This window comes from Episyrphus balteatus, chromosome 4, assembly GCF_945859705.1.
Source record: "Episyrphus balteatus chromosome 4, idEpiBalt1.1, whole genome shotgun sequence".
NCBI classification, from domain to species: Eukaryota; Metazoa; Arthropoda; class Insecta; order Diptera; family Syrphidae; genus Episyrphus; species Episyrphus balteatus.
Genome location: NC_079137.1, coordinates 70,062,666 through 70,077,420, shown reverse-complemented (window position 1 = coordinate 70,077,420; position 14,755 = coordinate 70,062,666). Strand labels below are relative to the sequence as shown.

The following is a 14,755-nucleotide window of genomic DNA, read 5'->3' as shown; positions in this document are numbered from 1 at the left end:
GATTCTTAATAAAAGGTGATTTTGGATAAAACATAATTTTAAAAAAATAAATTTTTCTTCATTCGTGTGCGGTGGGCCTTTTTTGCTGAGAGTTTCCAATAAGACAGGTTTTTTTTTTTACTTGGTTTCCCTATATTTTCTAACACAAATGCGTGGTCACTATTTTTTTATTATTACTAAATCACTTGTTTATTGAATGAAAATAATTGATATTGAACTATTTTATGGTAAAATGTGACTTGAAAAAAGTTTATGATTAGTTTTTTTTTTTCTTGGAATTAAATTTTTGGAAAAAAAATTATAGTTTTCCGATAAAGAATTTTGATTTTACTGGGAAGGGGAAATTACCAATATGGTAAAAGGTGAAATATCACTAGCGCCATCTAGATTTTCAGTGTGCAATCTTTTAACATACGCCGGCTCTATCTAAAAATTCACCACATTCTCTACACAACTACACTTCGACGTGGCAAGTTTTACTCCCTTTCCAACCAACAATATATACTCGACTCTTTCTAACCACAGTCAAATTGCTATTTACGGAACCATTTTGAAAATAATCCGACTGAGATGGCAAGCTAATTGGATAGTTGGCAAATGTGGTGAATTTCTTTTCACACTGTGCGCTTCACTCGAAGAAAAGTAATTTTTCTTCTGCCAGGTTTTTCGCTGTCGTGTTTGCTGTAAATTCATATTAATTATTAAATCTGTTTGGAATAAAAATCCATTTAGGTAGTGTATTTGATTGATATTTATTAAATTATTGTTAAAAATTGACGTAATACACCGATTTTATTGAGAAAACGGTAATTTTTATTCACTCGACTCGGGACAGTTTCTTTTTTTTTTTTTTGATACATGACGTGCTGCTAAATGGTGGTGGTGTCCTTTTAATGTATATACACACTATTTCTTTTGTTAGACCAATTGGATTTTCTATTGCGACTGTTTATTGTTGAAAAAAAATTCCTTCCATATGTTAAAAAAATTATTAAGTGATTTTTCTTTTTCTTAATAAAAATCTGAAAAAAATTTTGCGTCTTGCGATATCACATCAAATATAAAAGAGGAGGAGGAAAGGAAGATTTCTTTTTTTTTTTTCTGCTGAAGAAAATTTTGTCGAGAGAAGAAAAAAAAAACGAAACCACTCGCCGCGTCCCTTTTTTTGAGGTGAAAAATATATGAAGGAAAGAATGAGACAAATGTAGTAAACATTTATTAAAAAGAAGGTGGCAAACTCTGGCGACAGCAAATCGGTATAAATTAGAAAAGTCAAAAAGAAGTTGAGAAAAGACGACGACGAGAATAAAAAAGATATTTTTTTTTATTTTACTATAATCCTTGTGAATTTAATCAATTAATATTGTGAGTTTTTATCTTGTTGAAATAACATTTGTTGAAGGAAATTCTTTCTCCATGATTTTGTCCATTATTCCTACGTAATTTATTGTTTCCTTCTTTTTTTTTTTAATTTGTTGGTCGTATGCTTTTGTGGAGAAGTCTCTCTTCGTCTTTTGCTTTTACTTAGCTGCTGCTGATGCTGAGTCACTTAATAAATTTTTCGCACTGTAAAATCTAGTGTACCCACTGACTGAGGAATTATGTTGTGCCCATAATTTTCTGTTTCTTTTTTAAAATTTTTTTTTTGTTGTATTTGATCAAATCAACAAAGGAATTATGATTTCTTCTTTCATTGCGTACAATTTTCTTTGATGAATTTTTGTATGAACTTTCCATAAAAAAAAAAAAAAAAGTTGAAAGAATTTTCTTATCAGACATAGAAAATTCACAGCAAATCAATCGATTATCTTATCACTTTACAAAGGAAAATTCTATAAATAAAATTTAACAAAAAAAAAAATAAATATTATGGAAAAGGAAAGTGTGCTCAGTGGACGATAACAATCGCGTTTGAGTCGAAGATTAAGAGAAAAATATAGAGATTTAATTTTATTTTTATTATAATTTTAATGGATATTTCCTGCAAATCAAAGTTAAATGAATTTTGTAATTGCATACGAAGGGAATTATGATTAATTTATTAAATTTACTTCTGACTAAGATTTAAATCTTATGAAAATGTTTTTTATTGCATATGTGTCATATTGGATCAGTCATCAGTTTTACAATAATTTTTGTAATTATTGTACATAGCTAGTGCTCTGATGCACTTTTTTTTTAAACAACACTGGTCGAAAAAAAAAACAAAAAAAAAAAAATCGGAAACAAGAACTCTGTAATTTGATTTTAATTAACTTGAGTGCTGAATTCAAAACTGTTTATAGATTTATTTCATTACGTCTTGTTTTTGAGCTCTACTCATCACTATTTTTGCTACAAAGTTTCAAAAATCTTATTTTGAATAAAATGCTTTTTGATGTTTGATCTAAAATATATATCCCTAATGTTTTGCTTTTTTTTATCGAAATCAGTAGTCGAAAACTGGAATTTACTTCATATCTGCTTCATTAGTAAAATTAACCACTAAGATTTTGAGATATCATAAATTTAGTAGGTATATTTCAAATATCTTTTAGAAAAAAAAAAATAAATAATATTATTTAAGATGATAAAATATGGCTTTTGAGATTATAAAGTAGTTTCGTAAAAAAAATTTAACGGTGATGTAATTCGACCCCAAATGTAAAAAAAAGCCTTTTTGACCTGTTAATATTCAAATATTTCAAAAACGTGATTCGCCAGTGAAATTTTGACTTCGGATCCTTTAGAAAAGTACGTTAGGTTCAAGCTCTATTTTCGCTGCCGACCAGTGTAGAGTATACGTTTTTATTTTAAATTTCAAAATTTCTCGTCGATTAACTGCTATTTTTTGCCGTTTTTTACCTTAATTCATATTTTTCCTGTACGAACTTTTATTTTTGAGGTACGAATAGGCAACACACTAAAACTCCGATCAATTTTGGTAGCTATAGCAGACCCGGTCAGTACTTGTTCCGTTAACAAATTAATTTTAGCTCTGTCGACGGTATTCAAAGCTTTTAATCTACTACTTTTTTTTTAATTTTAATTAAATGACAAAATCTCACTGAGAACATTTCAACCTTTAATTTGGTATGCCAAACACCTCAAAACTCTTATAAACAACGAAAATATTGACCTTGAAAGACCGTGTGTCTATTCAGTTGACGCAAAAAAAAAACTGCATTTTTCCATATGGGACGCTTTGTAAGAGAACACGAAAAATAAAATGCACGACTGGGGTCGCACGTACTTGCTCTTGCAGTTCAAAGTATCGTTATCTTAAATAGCTATTGGAAATTTAAGATTTTGTTTAGTCGAGAAAAAAAAATCAAAAAATAAAGTTGCAAGTTAAAAAAATTAAAATTAAATTTTTTTTTTCAAAAACTTAAAAAAAAAAATTTTTCAAAAACTTTTTTAATTTTTTTTTTTTAATTTTTGACACTTCAAAATTATGTCTGTAAATTTTGAATAAAATTAACTCATGTTTTGATGAAATATATGAACTTAAAAAATATGTTAATTTTTGAAAAACGGCAACGCCATATTTCCGTTCTCCGAATTTTTTGAGAAAAACTAAAAACGCAGTTTTGTTAGAATCAATAAGAGTATTGCGCACACCAAATTTAATCGAAATCGTTAGAGCCGTTTTCGAAAAATTTGCAATACCTCGAAAACGTTATATGGGAGATATGCGTTAAAATGGAGATATTAAAAAAATAAAAAAAACGGGTCTAGGGAATTATGTAAAAATCATCTGTACCAAGTTTCAAGCAAATCCATCCATCCGTTTAGGCCCTAGCTCGATGTACAGATGGACGTACAGACGCACAGACGCACAGACCGACGGACGGCATGACGAAAACCACTTTTTTGATCTTCTCCATAATCGTAATGTTGGTTTTGATTAAAACCTCGATTTTTTTTTTTCTACACGAAACCAATACTTGCCCTATAGAGCAAGTAAAAATAGCGGTACTTTGAGAATTATTCTTTCTGATTTGGTTTCTCAACATCGCAAGCTAACTGTAAGCATCATCAAATGTTACATGAAAACTCAATCTTAGGAAAAAATGGACAGAATACCTTTGAAAATTTGTGTGCTTATTCAGTTGAAGCGGAATGTACCTCTGTAAACTTTTTACACTAGGTAAACACAACAACAAATTGCTTTAATTTATTTAAAGTGTTCGTGTCAACAAATCATAACAAACAAATTTACCCTGTAAACCACAACAAATATTTTTGTTTATCTTGTTTAACGTGGTAAATCTAACGTACCTAAAACTTTATTTTACCATAAATATTTAGTTCAAGGCATTTTGGTTATTTCCTAATAACCGCGAGATACACTCGAATAAATAAATCCAGATAAATAAAAAAAAAAACGAAAAGTGGTATCGGATAATGTGACTTGTGACTTTCACAAGTCACATTGCACTATTTTGTTGTTGCTTTATGGGCAAAAAAGTGCAATGCTGTTAAAGTCAAGTGTCACATTTAAGGCAAACAAAAAAAAGTTCCATCAACTTCCGAATGTCGCCACAAAAGACTCGAAAGCTGATAGGTACACCTCAAATCGAAGTACTTTAAAAAATACAAATCATTTTGTGCTAGGTATAATGTCATCATTCAGATGAACTACTCTTTTACAAAGAATTTAGGTAGGATGGATGCACCGAACAGCTCCAGTAGCAGAACATTTTTCACTTAAATATGTAAAAACAAACTGTTTTGTCCCGTTAGAAGTAAAACCCCGGTTAAACTAGAATCCATATACTATATTTGATGACTGCTTGCGATCACAGTACACATAATTTGGGGACCATTGTCAGCTTGGAATATACTACCTTTTTATGTGTACTGTGGCTTGCGATATCTCGCTCATAAATCTATAATTTCTTATTCAAATAGCTGTCAGTTTGTCGGAAGGACCAGATGCGTAAAATTATCGTATTTTTTTGTAAAAAAAAAATAGTGAGAGTGGTCACATGAAATAGTGTTTAATTGAATTATTAAAAATTATTTAAAATCTTTACAGATCGCATGGGGTAGATCCCAAATTTCACTTTGCTTTAATAAATAAATAACATTAATTATAACCGATAATGTACTTTTTAATCGTTTCTCACGAAATAGATTTAATTTTGCTAACGTAATTCTTTAATTGAAAACAATCAGCTGCTAGACCGGGCGGCCACTGCAGAAACGCTCAACTCATCGAGCTAAAGAAAATTTTAAATGGGAAGTGAAAGAGGGCTATTAGTAGTTACGAAAACCACAGGTCTTCCCGTTCGCATCCTGGCACGATTGGCGTGGTAAAGTGCATTGTGCATCTCATAGAGCTAAAAGACGATATTGGTGTCAAATTAAAGGTGCGATTGTCAGGTATCAAAATTCAGAGGTCTTCTGGGCGAAAGTCTGACAGTTTTGTCCTGCAGCCCGTTTTAAGGTTAGAAGCGATGAAAGTGAGTTTTTTAATAAAGTCTGGTTTTTTGGTATGTTGGTGGATGACTTAAGGAACTTTTTCACTATAAAATAAAAATAAGAGTCATCAGCATTTAAATACAAAACGGTTTTTTGGAAAAAGCTTCATAGATTCTTAAAAATGACCCAAAGTATATGCAAAACTACGAATAATTCGCGAAAAAGTCTCAAATAATACGCTGCGCCCCTTACAACTAACCGAAAAAAAAGGAGAATTTAATTTCAAATTAAAGCTAATAATGTCTTTTTTTGAAAACCAGAGGTCTTCCAAGCGACATCTTGACATTTCACTCCCCAGCCTGCTTGAACGTTTTAAGTGAAAAACGCTCCTAACCTTAAAACAAGCTGCGTGACTTACCTTCCAATTTTTGGCTTGGAAGACCTCTGGTTTTCAAAAAAAGACATTATTAGCTTTAATTTGAAATTAAAGTCGACTTTTAATTCGGTAAGTTGTAAGGGGCGCAGCGTATTATTTGAGACTTTTTCATGAATTATTCGTAGTTTTGCATATAATTTGGGTTATTGTTAATAACTATCAAGCTTTTTCCAAAACATCGTTTTATATTTAAATGCTAATAACTCTTATTTTTATTTTATAGTGAAAAAACTCCTTAACTCATCCACCAAAATACCAAAAAACAAGACTTTATGAAAAAACTCACTCTTATCGCTTCTAACCTTAAAACGGGCTGCATGACAAAACTGCCAGACTTTCGCCCGGAAGACCTCTGAATTTTGATAGCTGACAATAGCACCTTTAATTTGACATCAATATTGTCTTTTAACTCTATGAGATGCACAATGCACTTTACCACGCCAATCGTGCCAGGATGCGAACGGGAAGACCTGTGGTTTTCGTAACTACTAATAGCCCTCTTTCACTTCCCATTTAAAATTTTCTTTAGCTCGATGAGTTGAGCGTTTCTGCAGTGGCCGCCCGCTCTATGCCAGGTTGACAAAAAAAAAACTTTCCTAAATTTTTAGGGAAAATTTTCTTACCTAACTTTCCAGTCAGCTTTCCAATAAAACTACCTAAATTGCAAGGATTTTTGTTGACAGTTGACCAATCAGAGAACGAGAAATAACCTAAATATTTAGTCCCTAACGTTTCTGAACCTGCCCATTTTCAATGATTGATATAAACGACTTGTCAAAAAAATTCCAATGATTGCAATTCCAATTGATTAAATATTATGAGCAGATTCTTTCATAGGAATTAAAAAATGTATTCCTTTGGCAGAATAAATTTGGTCGTTTTTGAAAAAAAATTTACAAAATCCGTTCTCTTGTTAGTTTCTATAAAATTTAGCATTAAGACAATTGAGCAGTGGCAGCTCTTAATTTGTATCAATCGAGCATTTTCCATAGAAAACCCCCAATTGAAACAAATTAAATGCTGGTGATACTCGATTGCATCGACCACACTCGATTGTATCAAGTTACTTGCTGGGGACCCTGATTTTTTTTTCGGGAATCGTATTCAAGATGTTTAAGTGTTCAAAAAGAACAGCGAGAAAAGAAAATAATGATTCGAATTTTCAGACTTTGAAAAAAATTAATTCAACTCCAAAATTCTGGTGAATACCTTTTACCACACAGTGGTAAAGATTTTTATGGATTGAATCCATTTCATCGCATTCAGTTCTAAACAGTCGACTTTGCAAAGTCTTGTCTTTTATAGAGTTCCCTACTCTGGTCACATCTTTAACCAAATCATTTAAGTCCGGAGGAAGTACTTTGGATGCTAGAACTTTTTTTGTTTACTTTTGCTGCCGGTCAAATAGCAAAACATTTTATCCATGCAATTTTTAGTCGCGACAGCTTTCCATAAATATATCGTCTTGCCATTAGTGTTAGCAAAAAGAGCTTTAAAAAATGAAATGTCTTCTTTAATGTTTCATCTGTTATAAAACCTACAATTTCCACAAACTGGACACTTTATAATGTGTAAGGGTCGCCAAAATGTTTTTCCTATCAAAGGGGTTGCGAACTAAAAAAGTTTAAAAAACACTGGTGTGGAGAACGAAGTGTAAACGGTTTTCGTTTATTTGTGATGATCGTTTATACGGCATCAATATTCACGACACTTCTATAAACTATCAGTTCTTACAGAATCAGTTACAATCAACAACAAAACATTTAAATGTTTAACTTAACTATATTCGAATATTTGATTTTTTGAAAACGTCATAGTCTTATTAGAGGTTTCAAAGGTTCAGAAGCTTTATCGTCATTCCCTCACCGGTTAAGCATTATCTGAACTTAATAATCTTGAAGATAAGGATCGTAAATCAAAACTTGCAACAGTTTTCTGAAATTGAACTGTACTTAAAAGTATTTTATTATCATACACAAGAAAATAAAGATATTGTAATGTATTTTTAGATTGTTTTTAATTAACACCTTCAACTCGATCAAAATGTATGTACAAAATAATTGAACATCTAGTCAAGTCATTGTCATATGGTGTATCTCTACCTACAACGAAATCAAACCTAATTAATTAATTTGTTTCGTTTGCTTTCAACTCGTGTTTTTTTATTTTTTCTGAAATAAAACATCAAATCAGCAAATTTTTGAAACCAGGTCATTGAAACAAAACATATTCAATTTTCTTTTGTTCAAACTGTTATGAACATTTTTAAACAATTGAGGAAACAAAATGAAAGTTTAAACAACGCACAAAAAAAAAGAGATGTAGCGAAAATTGTTATGAAAAATTACTTCGTGTGAGACATGATTCATCAATAAACAATCGTCTGCTGTTGCTCACTATCTAAAAATTCAATCGTGCATTAAATAACTACTGTCTGGAGTTTATACACTTGCGATGTTTATTATACAGAGTCGAGATCAATGAGCTTCGAGTTTGTATTAGATTTGTTTGCATTTTGAAAAATGATATCTACAAACAACATCACGTATTGATTTAAAGTTTTTTTTCAGTTCATTTGATCTTAACTAAAATATAATTAAATTTCGTTTACAGATTAACATCCCAGGCAGCAAAATCACAACAGAACTTCGGTTAAACATTCTCAAATACATCAAATACACTACCACCACGCAAGAGCTTAATTTAATTTTTTTGAAGTAAAAAAAAGCAGTAAAAGAACAAGGATGGGGAACGTTTTTGCGAATCTTTTCAAAGGCCTCTTTGGCAAAAAAGAAATGAGAATACTTATGGTCGGATTAGATGCCGCTGGTAAAACCACAATTCTGTACAAACTCAAATTAGGCGAAATTGTAACAACGATACCTACTATTGGTAAGTTTAGTTTTTTTCATTGAAAAGATTTCATTTATATAATTAATGATTATTTCAAACTTTTTTACAGGTTTCAACGTCGAGACTGTAGAATACAAGAACATTAGCTTTACAGTGTGGGATGTGGGTGGCCAAGACAAAATCCGACCATTGTGGAGGCATTACTTCCAAAATACACAAGTAAGTAAACATTTCTTATTTCTTAATTTACTAATAACTATATTTTAAGCAAAGGTTATTGTTCGAAAGTAAAAGTTTTATTCGAACTTAATCTATATTTGCTTATGATCATGATGATTCAAATGTTCCCAGATGTAATTGATGATGGCTGAACTTGTTTCAAGACGGGACTGATTTATGTTTAAGCTTAATCTTTAATGCTATTTGTGTTTTACTAACAAAAAAAAAAACTATTTTTGGCATGTAAAGGTTTTGCTTCTAACACTTTAACATTAATATTCAAAATCTTAATTTGCATGAGAAGAAAGTATGAATTTTAATTCAAATTCACTTTCATTTTTTCAGGGTCTCATATTCGTCGTTGACAGCAACGATAGAGAACGTATTGGCGAAGCGAGAGAGGAATTGATGAGAATGTTAGCTGAAGATGAACTCAGAGATGCTGTATTACTTATATTCGCCAACAAACAGGTACATTTTTTTTTATCTTCTTTTATGAATTTATTATTTATCAATGTCATCATGAGAAGTGAATTGAAAATATAACCCAAAAAATCTGTATGAATAATTATTTTGGATTAACACCTTGAAGTTGTTTTTTATCATCACTTGTATAAATAAAAGGAGATTATTTAAATTTATTTACGCAGTAGTCTTAAAATAATATGCTTCCTATTCAAAAAATATGGAAATGGTTCAAACGTGTAGGTGATTATGAAAGAAAGTTTCAATGAATATTTTCAGTTCAGTTGATAATAACTATTTATCAGCTTCTTTTAGTATTTGACTTTATAACTTGATATTTGAAGACATTGAAAATAAGATTTTATGTAAGCTTTAAGTTCTTAGGACCATGAATAATACAGATATGCACTCTAGGAATCTTTAATATTTGTATTGTTGCGATAGAGATAAAACTTGTGATAGTTTAAATTTTTAGAACATTATATACTTAGAAACAATAACTGAAAGTAAAACCCTTTTTTCCACCCAGTCCAAATACTTTTTCACATAAAATAATTCACTATTCTATGCACATTTGGGGAGTTACTTTATGAATTTTTGGGGAAGTATTATATATATTAAATGGATACAAACCGCAAACGGTTCACACTTATTCGAACCCGTTCTTACTTTTAGTTGTTTTGGAAAAATTATCACTGTACTATTTAAATTCCGTAGAATAAATAAAATTCGGCAAAATGTGTAATTTAATAGAAATGTTTGCATAAATTCATTTTTTTTTTCAAACATGTCTTTTTTTTTTTTTTTTTTATAATGAGCGCGCACTAAAGGGGTTTTGGGTACCCTTAATATGTATATATACACAGTACGAGCTTTAGGAAAAGAGGAAGGGATGTAAAAGGAGATACCGATGCACATTGGTTTTAAAGTTCTGAACATTAAAATGGGAGGGAAAAACAGAGGCGGGTAATGCATTCCGCATTCTAGTAGTACGACTAAAGAAAGAATCTCTGTATTTGACGGTACGTCCGAAGTTGGGCTCAAGTGTAAACTGATGGGCATTCCTTGAAATACGAGTATTACGGTTGAATTGTTTAAGGGAAGGAATGCAGCTAGCTATTTCATTAAAACATTTTTTAAAAAAGTACCTATAAAATAAGGACAGGCATGATACATTCCGGCGGTGCTCAAGAGGTGGGATTGTATCAGTAATGGACCTATCACCTATCATTTTAAAAGCTCTGTTTTGAATTCTATCCAAATAACTCAAGTGGGTCTTTGGAGCACCTGCCCAGATATGGGAATTATACTCGAGCTTTGGACGAATATATGCTTTATAGATTATAGCCAGATCAGAAGGGGTGAAATATAATTTTTAAAATAGAATCGCAAACACATTGATTCGAATGTCATAATGGGGGCCGTAAAAGTGCAATATTTTGAACTGGCAATAAAAAAGTACGTTTTTCACCACGTTAAAAACAACTTGGTGTTTGCTTGAAATGGTGGTCGGATCGCAATGGTGCAGTGGATTTAGTGCTTGACTGCTAAACTGGAGGTGTGGGTTCGAGTTCTACCTTAGGCAGCATTATTTTATTTATCCCCTAGCTTAGACGCCACCCGTGGGATTATATGAGACAATAATCATCTTATTCTCAATTCACTGTAGCAACAAAAATTCTTTCCTATATTTCTATTCCTTATAACTAGTGCCGTGCAGTATGCATTTAAAAGACCATAGGTCTTACAGGCATATAGTTAAAATTATTATTATTATTATAATGGTTTATCAGTGAGAATCTATGAAATTAAATCATATTTTTTTCTTTAAATATATGACACATAAAACTCAAGCACATTTTTTTTCTTCAAAATATACGACTCAACACTTCATATAGTGACATAATATAGCACTTAAAACAAACACCTGTGCATTCAAGCTTTGCACTCCCGTCATAAAAAAGAAAAAAGATTTTTCAAAATGTTCTAAGAGAATGGTGTTCACTGTTAAATGCTAAAAAATCCTAAAGCAAATTGTATTTAAAATTTTGATTCGAAATTCACTTTCGGGTCTTACTTTTAATAGCTATTTTAAGCAACTTTAATTAAAAACTGTGAATCCGACCATGTTCAAAAATTGCAACTTACCAACATTTTGTAAGCTAAAATCCTGTTTTGACTGATTTTGTACTTAAATTTGATATGGTTGACGGTAGAAATAAATTTATATAGGAAACCATTTAATTCAGTTATTGGCATAATTGTGTGAACAAAAGAACTTATCTTTGTGCCGGGCTACACAGTGATTTTTCAATCGCCTAACCAGTCAGTTTGTAGCCAAGACGTTTGTTCCTAGAAAATGTGAATTGGAACGTGATTGGGCACAACACTGTGTAGCCAGGCCCTTTGGAGCTAAAATTACAACAACAAAATCTCGAAAATTCGGGTGTGTTTAATACAATAAGGGGCCAGTTATAGCTATCATTGGTTTTCATCATTGAAACCAATCATTGGAATTTTCAAGACAGGTCGTTTATAGCAATCATTGAAAATTTCTGTCATTGAAAATTATTATCATTAAAAATTTCAGTTTTCCTGGTTGAAATCCAGATAAATTTTATTTGACAGAAATGTATCAGTGAAACTGTGTGAAATTGAAACACAAATCCGTGGAACAATTCGTTTCATTTTTTGATGTTACTAATCAGCTGTTCAGGGAAATGAATTTCCATCCATGAAAAAAAAAAATGCATTTATAGCAAAAAATAACTATTCAATTAAACTTTTTTATTCTAAAAAAAATTCTTTGTGTGATTTCCAATCATTCCGGATACAAAAGAAGTTACAACAACACGAAATAAACAAATGGGTTGTGGGAGGTAAAACGTACGAAAGTTTCCGATCTCCTTCTGTTTATCTCTGGTTATAAAACTACATATTTAATGGCAGTTGCAATTTAATGGAAAAATATGCCTCTTTTATTGAAACATAAATATTTCCACACATTTTGTGCGCATGGAAACAAAGCAAGCTTCACAGCTCTAATCCAGTTTTACTGAGCAAGCTCTAAACAAAACTTTTTTGTTTGACCTATTAATTTCAATTATGTATCCAAAAGAAACAGGTTACTTTCATATTTAATTTTAATACAAACTGATTTAGATTATTCTTCGCATTGTAAAACAATACCCAATGATAGGGTAATATGGTGTTAAAGTTCTGACTCGATTCTGGAATTTTTTTTAACTGAGACAAAATTCAAATGTCAAAAGTCTTATTTTAACTTCTTCCTTTTCTTCTTTTCTAGGATCTGCCAAATGCAATGAACGCAGCCGAAATCACTGACAAGCTTGGTCTGCACTCACTCAGAAACCGCAACTGGTACATTCAAGCGACGTGTGCAACAAGCGGCGATGGTCTATACGAGGGTCTCGATTGGTTGTCCAATCAACTTAAGAACGCCAACCGCTAAGATTGAATTAATGAAAAAATAAAACAAAAAAAAAATATATAATAATAAATAAAATAAAATTAAAAAAACAAAAAAAGAAAACAATTTAAATTAACTTAAAATCAACCAACAACAAAATAAGAAACTTTTAAATTTATATATATATATGTTAAATGAAGAAAAAAAAAGGAAAAACACAAAGGAAGAAGTAAAAAATAATAATAATTTTCCTTTCGTACTATACAAATTTCGAGGAGAGAGAACAACAACAAAAAAATAAAAAATACACGACACGAAAAATTTAACAACAAACAAAAAAACACAATACCACACCAACAATCCAAGCAGAAAAGTATACCCGAAATGGGAATAATTATAAATATTTATAATTATTTATAAGTTTACCGGGCGGGACACCTAATCATTTATAATAATTCTTATTAATACAAAAAAATTATATTATATATAGGAAAGCACCACGGAAATCTATCTAAAAAAAAATAAAATACTTCAACCAATTACTCGCAAAAGAAGGAAGATTTCCTTCTCTTCTTCTTGCGTGAATTAAATTTTAGCATAAAGTTCTTAATTACCTATACACGTTTCGTTATATATATAAAAAAAAAAAAGGCATGAAACGAACGAAATTTGTTGCCTCTTCTTTCTCTACTCAACAAATTCACCCGATGACGGCGACGACGCGACATTGTGTTTCTCCTACTTCGAAAAGAATGAAAAAACAAAAATGCAAAAAAAAAAATAAATTATAGATAGTAATGTTGTCCAACTCAGTTTTAATTTTATTATGATTTTATAAATAAAGATAAATTACAAAACGAAACAAAACAAATTATTTATTCGTGAACTTATAACCTAAAAAACTAAAAACATATAAACATAAATATAAACGACGACATAGATATTTCTGCAATAAAAAAAATGAGAATTATAATATTCTTAAAACTCTCCGCTGATTTATCTCTGTTTTAATTGTTTTACTTTGTTTATGTCTCTCATTTTTGTTTCTTCTCTGTTTAAAAAAAAGTTAAAAATTTATTTTCTTTTTGTATTATTAACACAAGTAAATAAAAAAAAAATGTAAAATAAGTATATATAAATATAATGAGTAAAATAATTTAACAAAAAAAAAAATGAGAACAGACAATTTTTAGTATTGTAAAACTATTTATGAAGGTAAAAATAAAATTTTAAAACATACTTGGCTTGGGTAAGCTTTTCTATAATAGTAAAACAAAAAATGAAAACAAAAACAAAATATATACATAAAATTCGTAATTATTAAATACACAACACTAGCCTTTTCTTATTTTGTCGATTAGTTTGTTGATACATATTTCCAGTTTGTGGCATTTAATTTTTTGTTTCAATTTTATTTGTTGAATAATATTTTACGATAGACAAAAACAAAACGTGTTTCTTTTAGAAAATCGACGATTTGCATGTTAAGTCTAATGTTTAAATATTTAACTTTTCTCGAAATGAGTTTAATACGAATCTGTGATATTCGCTTTAAGCAATGGCATAGTGTTAAAATTAGCAAGGAGAATGAACCAAAAGTATTTATGCTAAATTATATTAACTGTCGTTCGATGTGGATTTTCAATTAAAAAAAAATATACTGTTGCAATGTTATGCAAAGTAAACAAGGGTTATAAGTTTACTTTGCGATATTATATCGAATCTGCATAATTGTAGTTTTGAGAAAAACGGCTTCAAAGTTTTTTAAACTCGTGCAACGGATATTGATAGTTTAGGCTGCTAGACAACAGATGGACCCGACCGACGGATACCTCGCTAGTGCCGAATATAGTGGTCAATTTCCTTAATTTTTATAAACATAAATAAAAAGAACTGTTCAGCAAACACCAGCATACAAATCTGCTGAGCTGACTTTCCCCTTAAAT

The 14,755-nt window shown here is 30.4% G+C and overlaps 1 protein-coding gene across 1 annotated transcript; it reads left to right on the top strand.

Moving 5' to 3' along the window:
* Positions 1–574: 574 nt before the first annotated feature.
* On the top strand, positions 575–13,804 carry LOC129918205 (ADP-ribosylation factor 1). Its single transcript, XM_055998602.1, has 5 exons — positions 575–732; positions 8,456–8,734; positions 8,805–8,914; positions 9,260–9,385; positions 12,687–13,804. The coding sequence occupies exons 2-5, from the start codon at positions 8,587–8,589 to the stop codon at positions 12,849–12,851; spliced, it is 549 nt and encodes a 182-aa protein (XP_055854577.1). The 5' UTR covers positions 575–732; positions 8,456–8,586; the 3' UTR covers positions 12,852–13,804.
* Positions 13,805–14,755: the final 951 nt, after the last annotated feature.